The 14,003-nt window shown below is 35.8% G+C and overlaps 1 protein-coding gene across 4 annotated transcripts; it reads right to left on the reverse strand.

Moving 5' to 3' along the window:
* Window positions 1–17: 17 nt before the first annotated feature.
* LOC119607724 lies at window positions 18–12,702 on the reverse strand. Of its 4 annotated transcripts, XM_037961807.1 has the most exons (17): window positions 12,458–12,702; window positions 8,289–9,183; window positions 7,970–8,221; window positions 6,979–7,263; window positions 6,404–6,901; window positions 6,092–6,337; window positions 5,797–6,030; window positions 5,367–5,738; window positions 5,080–5,304; window positions 4,566–4,856; window positions 2,977–3,359; window positions 2,168–2,288; window positions 1,708–2,099; window positions 1,483–1,638; window positions 622–1,426; window positions 378–554; window positions 18–316 (listed from the first exon to the last, which is right to left on the reverse strand). In XM_037961807.1, the coding sequence occupies exons 1-17, from the start codon at window positions 12,512–12,514 to the stop codon at window positions 174–176; spliced, it is 5,532 nt and encodes a 1,843-aa protein (XP_037817735.1). In that variant the 5' UTR covers window positions 12,515–12,702; the 3' UTR covers window positions 18–173. The 4 variants fall into 4 exon arrangements, with proteins under 4 accessions (XP_037817735.1, XP_037817731.1, XP_037817732.1 ...); XM_037961803.1 differs by having other exon boundaries at window positions 2,977–4,856; XM_037961804.1 differs by lacking the exon at window positions 12,458–12,702 and adding an exon at window positions 11,945–11,962 and having other exon boundaries at window positions 2,977–4,856.
* Between the last annotated feature and the right edge of the window lie 1,301 nt (window positions 12,703–14,003).

Here is a 14,003-nt window from a genome sequence, read left to right on the forward strand (position 1 = left end):
TTGTTTAAACAATAATCTATGATTTAGGCTTTATTTTAAATACACATTTTTTCTATTGTTTTTAATTTTTGGTATTACAAATTACTACAAACTAAACTTAATCTAAAAATATTTCGAGTTTTAATAATTACAAATGAAAATTCAACAAAATTCGAGTTCAAAATTTAATTACTCTAAAGCTTGCCTTGCTGCATCATTAGATTAATTTTATCATAGATCCAATCAATATATTTCTCTACACGCACATAAACACCAGGATGATTGACATAACCACAATGTTGACCCCATGATATGATACCATACAAGGTTTCACCATCTAAAATATTTAAAAAAGATTTGAAGTAACGTTTTTTCAAAAGTTTCTTAAGCAAACATACCCTCATCGGAACAAACTAAAGGTCCACCCGAATCACCATCACAGGCATCGGCACTTTCATCTAAGAAACCAGCACAAAACATGCCTTCGGTCATGGCATTGGCATAAACATTTTTCTGGCTGCAAACCTCATCGGCCAAAATGGGTACTTGAGCGGAACGTAAAATATTGGAGGGAGCTGGAGCATAAAAGAAAATATTTATATTTTGATGTTTATGTATAGAAATCGCATATAAGTTACTTACTTGAAGTGCCCGATTTTATGGAACCCCAGCCTGAAATCGTACACAAACGATTTGGTTCCAAAGTGGCGCCCTTTTCGGGCAAGCAAATAGGTTGAACATAATCATTGAAACGTACCGGAGTCTTTAGTAATATCAAAGCTATATCATTGTTCATATGCTTCTGATCACGGAATTTTTCATGAATATACCAATTCTCTATATTTGAATCGATTTCTGAGGATTCAGCTATATTGGCATAATGATCACCCATGCGCACGAAATATGAACCCTTAGGATAACCCGCTAAACAATGGGCAGCAGTAAGAATTAATCTTTTCGATATAATAACAGCACCACACCAATGACTTGATATGCCACCACGACCCCTAGTTCTTATAGTAGCTTGCCAAGGATGACGTCCTCTTTTGGCAACACTACCATTTACCACTCTTTCCTCAGGATGTTCATATTCATCGACCAAATTCGTTTTAAAGTGACCACATTTCTTTTGACTCTGGACCGCCTTGCTGGAACGTTGCCAAAGACCTTGATACAAACCCAAATCATCGAGTTCGGTTTGTTCCAATTCCACACCATATTCTAGATCTTTTCCATAAGTGTTAATTGTGGGTTCTTTATTGACTTTTGCTGGATTGGGTTTGGGACCTGCAGTGCATTTGAGTCCCACATCTTCGGTATGATTACAATTGTTTTCACCCCAAGACCAGTGATTACATTCGTCTATTTTGGTTTCATTACCCAAACAAGATACTTGATCCAACCAAATGGGTCCACTGCCCGGGCCATATATATTTTTAGCGATTTCCTTTAAGAAAAGCAGATATTTAGAGAAGAAATTTTTATTAACCTTAAAATAATTACCGGTTTGCCATATAGACCAAAAGAATTACAAACAACTTGAGCCTCTTTTAAGCCAAAATCATCATCACAAACAGTACCCCATTCACCGCGGTAAAACACCTCTAAACGTCCCTCATTAGAGCTACGGCCACCTTCTAAACGATATTTAATAGGAGCCTGAAATTAAGTATAATGTATAAAAATATGAGCTTTAAAATTTACCCCATAACTATCTTTTGAACTTACATTACAAACTTGTTCACTCTCATCGGAACCATCTTCACAATCGGGCGTAACATCACATAGAAAAGCTGTTGGAATACACTCCTTCGAAGTGCTACACAACCAATAATTATCGGGACACTTTAGTTTGGGTACTTTACAAACTACACCCACTACTTCATCGGGTCCACAATTATTAACACCCCATCCCTTGAAGTCACATTCCCTTAGAGATGTTTCATTTCCTTTACATTGTACCTCATCCATAGCAAAGTAGACATTAACATCCGAGGGAGAATAATACGAATTGCCACGTACTTCCATGGCTCCCATTTTAAAGCCCAATTCATGGCAAACAACATCAGCATCGGGTAAACCGAATTTGTCATCACAAACATAACCCCATTTGCCAAGAACTAAGAATAAATCGATCATTGACAGGAAAGAAGAGAGTATTATGGAATTAGATTTTGTTTAAACTTACTTTTGACTTCTACACGTCCCATATTTGGACTCTGACCTCCTGTCAAACGTATGGCATAACCTAAATGTTCACATTGCTGTTCGTCCTTACGATTTCCACAATTGTTGACACCATCACAGACCTAAGATAGATTAAGGATTAGGACATTAAGAATTGGAGTATAAATTATATTTCAATGGTGGAAACTTTTAGTACTAGTCAATAGACTCAAGAGTCTAGTCAATAGACAAGTTAGGAGTCTAGTCTATGCACTATTCCAGAGTCTCCTCAATAAAATAGTTAAGAGTCTAGTATATAGGCTAGTCAGAAATCTAGTCAATGAACTAGTCAAAAGTCTCGTCAATAAACTGTTCAATAGACTTGTCAAACGTTTAGTCAATAGACTAGTCTAGTCTAGACTAGTCAATGCACTAGTCAAGAGTTCCGTCAAAACGCTAGTCAAGAATCTAGTCAATGAACTAGTCAAGAGTCTCGTCAATAAACTGTTCAATAGACTTGTCAATCGTTTAGTCAAGAGTCTAGTCAATGCACTAGTCAAGAGTTTCGTCAAAACACTAGTCAAGAGTCTAGTTAATGGACTAGTCAACAGTCTATTAAATACTTTATTCAGTAGACAGTTCAAAATACTAGTCCATAGACTATTCAATCAACTAGTCCATAGACTAGTTCATATACTAGTCAATAGGCAATGGACCAGTCAAGAGATTTCTCTATTGACTAGTCAATAACAGAAAGGATGAAATCCTTAGGAGCAGACATTCGAATCCAAATATTTCATTACAAAAAACTTTCCAAATAACTTCACTCACCTGATGCTCTTCCACACACTTGCCATTACCACAATCGAATGGACACCTACTGCTGCCAACTCTTAAATCAAAACCATAAGTTCTCGGTGTGGTAGACTCAGCACGGGGATTATAGGAACTAATAGGTTTAGTGGTATCATCAAAAGGATTTGGAAGATTAGGATGTTTCTCATGGAATTCACGATTGTGTTGTGATTTAAAGTGATGCGTATCATGGGAATGATGTTTATGCCAATTGGAGTTATGGTCATGATTGTGTGTATGTGGTTTCAAACTTGAACGTTCAGATTGTAAGGGGCGGGATTGATGTAAATTATAAGATGTTGAAGTTTCATGGCCACCCGTTGTTGTAGTCGTAACTCCTACTAGACTATGTTGTTCACCTGCAATTATAAGTTCAGCATCATCTTCTTGATGTGGGGTTGTGCTAGGAACAAGAGTATTTTGATTGGATGGTAGTGTGGGAGGTTTATGAGTAGTGGTCGTTGTAGTGGTGGTGGAAACTAAACTCATTATATGAGATTGAGCCATTTCAGCTACAGTATCTTCTACTTTACTTTCAGCCTCAAGATAGGGTTTTAATAAAAGTTTTAAAGCCTCTTTCATGGCCACTTCTTGATTTTCAGGGTTATCAACATTATCGCCATATTCACTGTTGGCATAAGGAGGAGGACTGAGGCCATAGTATTGGGGTGGAGGAGTACTGGTTATTTTTACATTAGTATTTTCTGAATTCAAAGGATCCCTATAGCTGGGTTTAATGGCCGAATGTTGGGGAGTTTTGCGACCCACCCAGGAAGCATTACGCGAATGTGTTACTTCTGAATAGGGATGACTGTAGTGCGGTTGATGGGGAAATGTTTGTATGGTGGCATTCGAAAGTTGGGGATAGACGGAAATACGTTTTGTGGGCATTCTGGGAGGTAAAGGTACTTGGGTAGTTTGTGGATATGGGTCTAAAAAACTACTAGCAGTAGTGGTCGTTACAGTGGCAGCTGCAGGGGGTTGCAGGCCACCATATAAGTTGGAAGCATCATTAGTATTATGCTTTGAAGAAGCAGAAGGCAATTGATCAAAATCATTTAGGTTATAAGTATTTTGACCCGGTAATTGATCAATATTTATAGAGCTAGTTTTAAAAACAGCTTCTGGTAAAGGTTTTTGACCCGAATCCTCGCTAGGGAAATGTGTATTTGGTGTATAAGTTTGGGGTCTGCCGGGAATATTGTAAGAAGGTTGAGAAGGCTGAGGAGCTCGATTGGATGGTATAATATATGTGGTAATGGGCACACGAGCATTAGTGTAAACAGTATTCTGAGGAGGAGGCATTATGTCATGTCGGGGCAAATCAACCGGTCGTATGGGTGTCCAAGAATTTAGATATCTAGTATGATTTTGACGATTGGAAGTGGGAATAAATGATGGATTGTAGGGGTTCGAAGGTTGTGTAGGTGTTTTGGAAAAGATTTCTTGAGAATCTTCTTGCGAATCAACTGGTTGAGCATAAACTAGGGTCGATGCTGTTGTAGTTGTGGTTGTTGGTTTTAATGGTGATAATGGTGTATTAAACATTTGACGATTATAATTACGATTCGGTTCGAAAGATCCCTCCTCATAGATGACCGTATGAGTGGGATTATGTTGATCCACATGTACTGCCGTGCCCGACCAAACGGGTGTTACATCGGGTTTGGGGGGAGGTATCTGGTGATGTGTATTTGTTGTATGTTGCCATGTAGTAGAACCCTGAGGACGTGGTACATTCATGTTGGTCCAACGATTTCCACTAATTTGGGTGTTGACAACAGTAGTAGGCTGGGTTTGTGATGTGGCCACATTAGTCCATTGGTTATTTACAGTAGAGGAACCACGATTATGGGCTATAAATATAGGATAACGGAAAAAGGTTTGAGAGCTTGAAAGCAAAATTTATATGGAATGTTCATGCAGTTATATATTTTGTATTTATCATGCATTATATATTTATATCTAAGATGTTGATCCCATTTTGTTAATCTTAAAATATTTATACTAGGATTAATAATTCCCCAAATTAAAACTCTATTTTTCTTATATATAAATATAAACATAATTTATTCTCACTTTGAGTATAAGTATAATCATAATCACTGCTATAAACTCCATTATTACAACGATCTGTATTCAAAACATTGGCCTCGGTATCACAGATTTTACGCGACAAACTAAATACTGTACCAGGAGCACAATCCATTATAGTGCTTTGACCATGACTACAAACCAAATATTTATGCCAGTCATAAGGATGCTGATAGGCGCCCTCCACACCATCAGGGCAAGGAAATTGAGCTTTGTAGGTAAAAAATATTAGGCCGTTTTTGTTATAACCTTAAAAAAAATCTTAAACTTACATTGCGAATTATATATAGAAGTGGTAATCGTACTAGTACTATAACCACTAGTTCCTCCACTTTGAGAACAATCAACTTTATCCTTAAAATCACACACTTCCATGGCCTTATTCCAAGCGGTACCGGGACCACAATCTTGTATATGTGTTTCACCATTGGCGCACATTAAAAATTTCGTGCAATCATAGGGATGTGGATAGCGACCAGTAGCACCGGGAGGACAGTTAACATCGTTAGCTATAGGAGCTAGAGGTGAAGGTAAAGGAGGACTTAAAACAGCTGAGGGTGGTAACATATTGCTAGTTGGAGGTGGTGGTGGACTTAAAGAGGTGTGAGGTATATTAATGGGTGTATAAGATCCTGGCTGATAAACTTCAAAATAAACATTCAATTAATTTATAACATTCTTTAAGAAGTCTCGCTATATTACCAGTATTTGTAGTAGCTGCTCCAGTATAATGACCTCTATTATAAGAACTACGATCCTTATTGTCAACCTCATTTTCATTTTGACAAAAACTTCTAGTCAAACTGAATACCTGACCAGCTGGACAATTTTCCATAGATAGACGACCATTGGCACAGCGTATGTATTTATGGCAATCATGAGGATGAGGATATATACCAAAAGTTCCCGGATTGCAGCTAATACCAAGATCATGATCTAAAAAGTATATACAAATTTAACAACTCAGAAATATCTTAGATTCAAGAAAACTACTTACGATATTGATCTACTGATTCATTTGTGAACTCATTTTTGGTCGTTGTCAAATACTCTACACGATCGTAGGCCTCCACCTTATCTCTAGGTATACACTCTTTGCGAGATATACTAAAAACAGAACCGTTCAAACACTCATCTACTACAGTAGCACCCTGAGAACATTGAATATATTTGGTACAATCAAAGGGATTCAAGAAATAACCCTCCAAACCGGGAGGACACATTAAATAAGTCAAACCATCAACTGTAATATACGAAAATCAAAATAAAATTGATTCCTTAAAGTTATTTCTCCGAAAAAAAAACTTACTAGAACCATAAGTTACTTCCATATCTGTTATTCTCCATTCATGACCTTGAGGCGTCTTAGCCATGGGCACATGATCGTCGGCATTAAGTTCTTCCTTTAAACTACAAACCTTGCGCGATAAACTGAAGGCCTCACCTGAGGCACAGGATTCACTATACAAACGACCTCTAACACATTTTAAATATTTTGTAGAATCGAAAGGATGTGGATAGGAGCCCGTCAAACCTCCCGGACAATAAACCATATTACTCATTCTATATTGTTCTTCCGTAACATGATAGTTGCTGGTCGTTTGCAGTTCGCTCAATAAACGAACACGTTCATTCTTTAAGACCTGTGCGTAAGGCAGGCAGGTACGTCTGGTAAAACTAAATACCAGGGAATTGCTGCAGGGTACAATCTTCATTTGACTCTTTACACATTTAACATAGAGCTCAGCATTAAAGGGATATAAGTGTAGACCCTCAGTACCAGGGGGACAGGTAATAAGAGTTTGAGCTATTATATTCAAGAAATATATCGGTTTAAAATTTTAGTTTTTAAAAATATATATGATTTCTCTCCGATATACTTACAATATTCATAACTAACTTGCGACACAATATATATAACATGATCACTTTGTTGTATATCCTCCAAGGACTCACAATAACCTTTCGATATACTAAAAGCAGTACCCGGTACACAATTCTGTATGGCCGTATTGCCATTTTTACAATTAATAAATTTCGTATAGTCAAAGGGATATGCAAATAGGCCGGTTATACCATTGGGACACAAGATATCGGCGGTGTGTGGCAAATCTTCATGTTGCTGATTATTTGTAGGGGGATTTGGTTGTGGTGGGGTGGCTTGGGTATCTAGGGTTTTGTGGAAATTAGTGGAGGTAATTTAGGTATTAGAAATATATAAAGAATTTAAATATATATGGTTTAAGCAGATCAAATCAAGCGTTATGGGATTTATGGGTAAAATAATGATTTATATTGATTAAAATGTGAAGCAAAAATTATCTCTAGCGTCTTAATTTTTGGTCGGATTTCTAGATTTCTAATAAAAACAAGATCGTGTGTTGCAGGATTTCAATCTGATTACAGATTTTCATCTCTAGGGTCTCTAATTCACAGATTTTCGTCTATTTGTCTCTAGCACCTCTAGATCCGTAGAAAGATCAACAATCAGTCAAAGCTAATCATAAATTTTCACATCAGATTCCCACCAGATTTCTAGAAAAATCGACGATCACTTAAATCTAATAAAAGATTTTCGTCTCTAGGACTTCACTAGTACATGTTTTTATTTTCACTAAAAAAATCGGGTTTTTATGAAAAATTAAATTGATCTCAGAAAAAAAAATTACTTTAATGTTTTCACTCAGATGTTCGTAATTCATATTTAAATAATTCTGAATAATAAATTTAAACACTTCTGAAAAATATATATAAAAAAATATCGAAATAATGATAAAATTATGAATGAAAAAATAATGATTCAAGCAAAAAGCATTCCAAAGCGCAAAATTTCAAACTTAAAAAGCCAATTTAAAAAACCAAACGAGAAACTCACGATGATTTTCCGATACAACAACTGATGTTTCAGTTTCTGTCTCAGACCAAGTACAGCCCGAACAACATTTAACTTTGTGTTTATAATCACAAATTAAACGGGCACTATCGAAAGCAGTACCGGGACCACAATCTTGTATATACGTAGCACCATTAGAACACTGTAAAAATTTAGTACAATCAAGGGGATGGGGATACAAACCCGCAGCATCCGAGGGACAAGTAATTTCATTATTACTAGCTGAATTTTGTACTAAATTTAGAGATTAGTAGGGAAAAGAAATGCAAAAATTGTGTTTTAAAAATAATTAAAAATTTACCTTGTCTGTAAGTGGGGGCCGCCACATCACCTCCTCCCTCTCTGCCCGAACAATCAACTTTGTGCTTAAAATCACACACTTTCATGGCTATACTATAAGCAGTACCGGGACCACATTGCTGTATATGCATATTGCCATTGGCACAGTTTAGAAAGCGGGTACAATCTGAGGGATGTGGCTGTAAACCCTCTGCGCCGGCAGGACACAAGACTTCGACATTATCGTTAGTACTATCAGTATAACGACCAGCTCTATAAGTGGGTTGCTTTAAACTACCATGGCTAGGTGCTGGAGATTTTCCTGCCGATTGTACACCCAAAACACCTAAAGCCGCTTCACATTTAACCTTATCGGGACGATCACATTCCAATGTTTCCGGATTGAAAACAGTACCAACCGAACATGTTTGAATGTGACCTCTACCATTCCAACAATTTAAAAAGCGTCGACAATCGTAGGCGTAAGGTAATTGACCTGTATGACCGGAAGGACATCCCGTATAATATTCAGTAACAGAATTTTCGGAATTTTGCCAATTTCCGGTTGTTTGTACCGGGGAATTCCCTCTGCGCTCGTAAATGGGTTGTGCTTGGGGCTGTTGTTGTTGTTGATAATGTTGCTGATGTCGGTGTTGTTGGGTCTGCTGCGATGTTTGTGATGTTGCTGTTGGTGTTTGCTGATAATAACCACCTTCACGTTGCTGCTGCTGATAGGAATTATCATTGTGCGCATATTGGTGAGTTATTGAGGACTGATAATCTTTGTCATTACTGCCTCCGTATTGATGATAATGTCCATGTGTTGGTGTATATTGTTGACTATGTTGATGATGATGATAGACATGAGTTATCGGTTGCTGTTCATAGACTCTGGTTTTTATTCCCGTATTATAAGTCTAAAAATAAAAAAAAATAATTATTAAAATTTGAAATGACCTAATTTTTGCATACTTTTTATAAACTAAATAATTTAATTAAAATTATCTGCAAGTACTTATTTCTAAGTTCTGAGAAATTAAGATGTTTTGGCGAAAACATTTTCTACTTTAAATTTTTATAGGGCGACCAAAGACTCTTTTCAACAGTATCGTTATAACTTCTTCAGATTTTAAACAGTTTTACTAGATTTCCTGAAGAAGTCAAGTTCAGTTCTAGTCAGTTTTCTCTAGTTCTGTTCAGTTCTGTTCAGTTCTGTTTTAATAGATCAGTTCCTAGTCAAGTTCTAGTTCAGTTCAGTTACAGTTCTAGTTCAGTTCTAGTTAGTTATCAGTTTGTTTAGTTCAGTTCTGTTCAGTTCAGTCTAGTTCTTTTTAGTTCAGTTTCTAGTTCGTTCTAGTTCAGTTCTAGTTCAGTTCTAGTTCAGTTCTAGTTCAGTTCAGTTCTAGTTCAGTTCTAGTTCAGTTCTAGTTCAGTTCTAGTTCAGTTCTAGTTCAGTTCTAGTTCAGTTCTAGTTCAGTTCTAGTTCAGTTCTAGTTCAGTTCTAGTTCAGTTCTAGTTCTTTTTCTAGTTCAGTTCTAGTTCAGTTCTAGTTCAGTTCTAGTTCAGTTCTAGTTCAGTTCTAGTTCAGTTCTAGTTCAGTTCTAGTTCAGTTCTAGTTCAGTTCTAGTTCAGTTCTAGTTCAGTTCTAGTTCAGTTCTAGTTCAGTTCTAGTTCAGTTCTAGTTCAGTTCTAGTTCAGTTCTAGTTCAGTTCTAGTTCAGTTCTAGTTCAGTTCTAGTTCAGTTCTAGTTCAGTTCTAGTTCAGTTCTAGTTCAGTTCTAGTTCAGTTCTAGTTCAGTTCTAGTTCAGTTCTAGTTCAGTTTCTAGTTCAGTTCTAGTTCAGTTCTAGTTCAGTTCGTTCAGTTCTAGTTCAGTTCTAGTTCAGTTCTAGTTCAGTTCTAGTTCAGTTCTAGTTCAGTTCTAGTTCAGTTCTAGTTCAGTTCTAGTTCAGTTCTAGTTCAGTTCTAGTTCAGTTCTAGTTAGTCAGTTCTAGTTCAGTTCTAGTTCAGTTCTAGTTCAGTTCTAGTTCAGTTCTAGTTTCAGTTCTAGTCTCAGTTCTAGTTCAGTTCTAGTTCAGTTCTAGTTCAGTTCTAGTTCAGTTCTAGTTAGTTCTAGTTCAGTTCTAGTTCAGTTCTAGTTCAGTTCTAGTCAGTTCTAGTTCAAGTTCTAGTTCAGTTCTAGTTCAGTTCTAGTTCAGTTTCTAGTTCAGTTCTAGTCAGTTCAGTTCAGTTCTAGTTCAGTCTAGTTCAGTTCTAGTTCAGTTCTAGTTCAGTTCTAGTTCAGTTCTGTCTAGTTCAGTTCTAGTTCAGTTCTAGTTCAGTTCTAGTTCAGTTCTAGTTCAGTTCTAGTTCAGTTCTAGTTCAGTTCTAGTTCAGTTCTAGTTCAGTTCTAGTTCAGTTCTAGTTCAGTTCTAGTTCAGTTCTAGTTCAGTTCTAGTTCAGTTCTAGTTCAGTTCTAGTTCAGTTCTAGTTCAGATCTAGTTCAGTTCTAGTTCAGTTCTAGTTCAGTTCTAGTTCAGTTCTAGTTCAGTTCTAGTTCAGTTCTAGTTCAGTTCTAGTTCAGTTCTAGTTCAGTTCTAGTTCAGTTCTAGTTCAGTTCTAGTTCAGTTCTAGTTCAGTTCTAGTTCAGTTCTAGTTCAGTTCTAGTTCAGTTCTAGTTCAGTTCTAGTTCAGTTCTAGTTCTAGTTCAGTTCTAGTTCTAGTTCAGTTCTAGTTCAGTTCTAGTTCAGTTCCAGTTGAGTTCAAGTTGAGTTCTAGTTGAGTTCTAGTTGAGTTCTAGTTCAGTTCTAGTTCAGTTCTAGTTCAGTTTCTAGTTCAGTTCTAGTTCAGTTCTAGTTCAGTTCTAGTTCAGTTCTAGTTCAGTTTCTAGTTCAGTTCTAGTTCAGTTCTAGTTCAGTTCTAGTTCAGTTCTAGTTCAGTTCTAGTTCAGTTCTAGTTCAGTTCTAGTTCAGTTCTAGTTCAGTTCTAGTTCAGTTCTAGTTCAGTTCTAGTTCAGTTCTAGTTCAGTTCTAGTTCAGTTCTAGTTCGTTCTAGTTCAGTTTCTAGTTCAGTTCTAGTTCAGTTCTAGTTCAGTTCTAGTTCAGTTCTAGTTCAGTTCTAGTTCAGTTCTAGTTCAGTTCTAGTTCAGTTCTAGTTCAGTTCTAGTTCAGTTCTAGTCAGTTCTAGTTCAGTTCTAGTTCAGTTCTTGTTCAGTTCTAGTTCAGTTCTAGTTCAGTTCTAGTTCAGTTCTAGTTCAGTTCTAGTTCAGTTTCTAGTTCAGTTCTAGTTCAGTTCTAGTTCAGTTCTAGTTCAGTTCTAGTTCAGTTCTAGTTCAGTTCTAGTTCAGTTCTAGTTCAGTTCTAGTTCAGTTCTAGTTGTAGTTCTAGTTATTCTAGTTCAGTTCTAGTTCAGTTCTAGTTCAGTTCTAGTTCAGTTCTAGTTCAGTTCTAGTTCAGTTCTAGTTCAGTTCTAGTTCAGTTCTAGTCAGTTCTAGTTCAGTTCTAGTCCGTTCTAGTTCAGTTCTAGTTCAGTTCTAGTTCAGTTCTAGTTCAGTTCTAGTTCAGTTCAAGATCAGTTCTAGATCACTTTTGTTTATTGTAAAACCATTCATTTTCTTCCTTCACGACCACTGTGCCTTGTAAATTGCGTTAATTAAGAAGTAATTTTATAGTATCATTTGTTGCTTGCACTTTTTTACTCGCCATTCTTTTGTTTTGTTGTTTTCAAATCAAGGCATCACAATCAATAAGGTCCACCATCGCAAACTAATTGTACTATTTCTTACAAACAACTCATTAAAAGAATTTATTTAAGACATTCATTCAGAAAATAAAAAACTGATTCACAAACACGAGTACTTTAAAAAATAAAACATGCAAATAAAAAAAACGCAAAAAATTAAAATTGTTTTCTAAAGAAAATTAAAAAAATGAACACAAATGTTATCACCTACTGGTTGATCTTTATTATCATTATTTATATTTTATTTGTCATACACAAAACACACTTGAACAATTTAAATATAATTCTTTACAATTCATTTAGGGAAAAATACACTATAATTCTCATTAATTTGCTCTTGTTCTTTATTTGATATTCTTAAATTTTATTATCATTATTGCCGACTTGGTCTAATTTCCTTATTTGTTTTAAATTTTCATTGGATTTTATAATTAAAAGATCTTTTGTTACTTTTTTTTTGTATCGATACTAACCGCTTGCACATAATTTGTGTAAAATATACACAAAAATAATGTTATAATTTTCCACATTTTATGACATTTATGTATATATTTTTTAAATATTGTCTAGTTTCACTATTAACTTATAAAACTATTTTTAAGTTTTCTAACGTAAAATCCTTCTTTTGTTTTTAAACAATTTTTCCGTTATTTTTCAACGACGATCCGTATTTCTCGAAATGCAAATGAGTTTTAAATTCTATGCGAGATCTTTCTAATTAAAACTGTCGGTCTTTGTATTAATGCCGTTGTTGGTTTCCTTTCATGAGAACAAATTTATACTTTTGAAAATACTCTCTCTATGATCTGTATTATCATTCACATCTTTGGGATTGCTTTAAACCTAGACCATGTTTAACGGGCTTCAACAGAATATTGTTTATTGTTCAGTTCTACTTCTAGTTCTAGTTCAGTTCTAGTTCAGTTCTAGTTCAGTTCTAGTTCGGTTCTAGTTCAGTTCTAGTCCAGTTCTAGTTCAGTTCTAGTTCAGTTCTAGTTCAGTTCTAGTTCAGTTCTAGTTCAGTTCTAGTCAGTTCCAGTTCAGTTCTAGTTCAGTTCTAGTTCAGTTCTAGTTCAGTTCTAGTTCAGTTCTAGTTCAGTTCCAGTTCAGTTCCAGTTCAGATCTAGTTCAGTTCTAGTTCAGATCTAGTTCAGTTCTAGTTCAGATCTAGTTCAGTTCTAGTTCAGTTCTAGTTAAGTTCTAGTTAAGTTCTAGTTCAATTCTAATTCAGTTCTAATTCAGTTCTAATTCATTTCAAGTTCAGTTCTAGTTCAGTTCCAGTTCAGTTCTAGTTCAGTTCTAGTTCAGTTCTAGTTCAGTTCTAGTTCAGTTCTAGTTCAGTTCTAGTTCAGTTCTAGTTCAGTTCTAGTTCAGTTCTAGTTCAGTTCTAGTTCAGTTCTAGTTCAGTTCTAGTTCAGTTCTAGTTCAGTTCTAGTTCAGTTCTAGTTCAGTTCTAGTTAAGCTCTAGTTCAGTTCTAGTTCAGTTCTAATTCAGTTCTAATTCAGTTCTAATTAATTTCAAGTTCAGTTCTAGTTCAGTTCTAGTTCAGTTCCAGTTCAGTTCTAGTTCAGTTTTAGTTCAGTTCTAGTTCAGTTCTAGTTCAGTTCTAGTTCAGTTCTAGTTCAGTTCTAGTTCAGTTCTAGTTCAGTTCTAGTTCAGTTCTAGTTCAGTTCTAGTTCAGTTCTAGTTCTAGTTCAGTTCTAGTTCAGTTCTAGTTCAGTTCTAGTTCAGATCTAGTTCAGTTCTAGTTCAGTTCTAGTTCAGTTCTAGTTCAGTTCTAGTTCAGTTCTAGTTCAGTTCTAGTTCAGTTCTAGTTCAGTTCTAGTTCAGTTCTAGTTCAGTTCTAGTTCAGTTCTAGTTCAGTTCTAGTTCAGTTCTAGTTCAGTTCTAGTTCAGTTCTAGTTCAGTTCTAGTTCAGTTCTAGTTCAGTTCTAGTTCAGTTCTAGTTCAGTTCTAGTTCAGTTCTAGTTCAGTTCTAGTTCAGTTCTAGTTCAGTTCTAGTTCAGTTCTAGTTCAGT

The sequence above is a fragment of the Lucilia sericata genome, unplaced genomic scaffold (genome assembly GCF_015586225.1).
Source record: "Lucilia sericata isolate MDLA Ls3-8-SP2 unplaced genomic scaffold, ASM1558622v1 Contig000738F_arrow, whole genome shotgun sequence".
In the NCBI taxonomy this organism is placed as follows: domain Eukaryota; kingdom Metazoa; phylum Arthropoda; class Insecta; order Diptera; family Calliphoridae; genus Lucilia; species Lucilia sericata.

Coding starts and splice junctions, on each gene's coding strand:
- LOC119607724 (XM_037961803.1), bottom strand. CDS start 12,514: ATGTGGAAAATTATAACATTATTTTTGTGTATATTTTACACAAATTAT. Junction 8,222..8,288: donor GGCCCCCACTTACAGACAAG/GTAAATTTTTAA, acceptor CTCTAAATTTAG/TACAAAATTCAGCTAGTAAT. Junction 2,289..2,976: donor AGTGTGTGGAAGAGCATCAG/GTGAGTGAAGTT, acceptor AATCTATCTTAG/GTCTGTGATGGTGTCAACAA.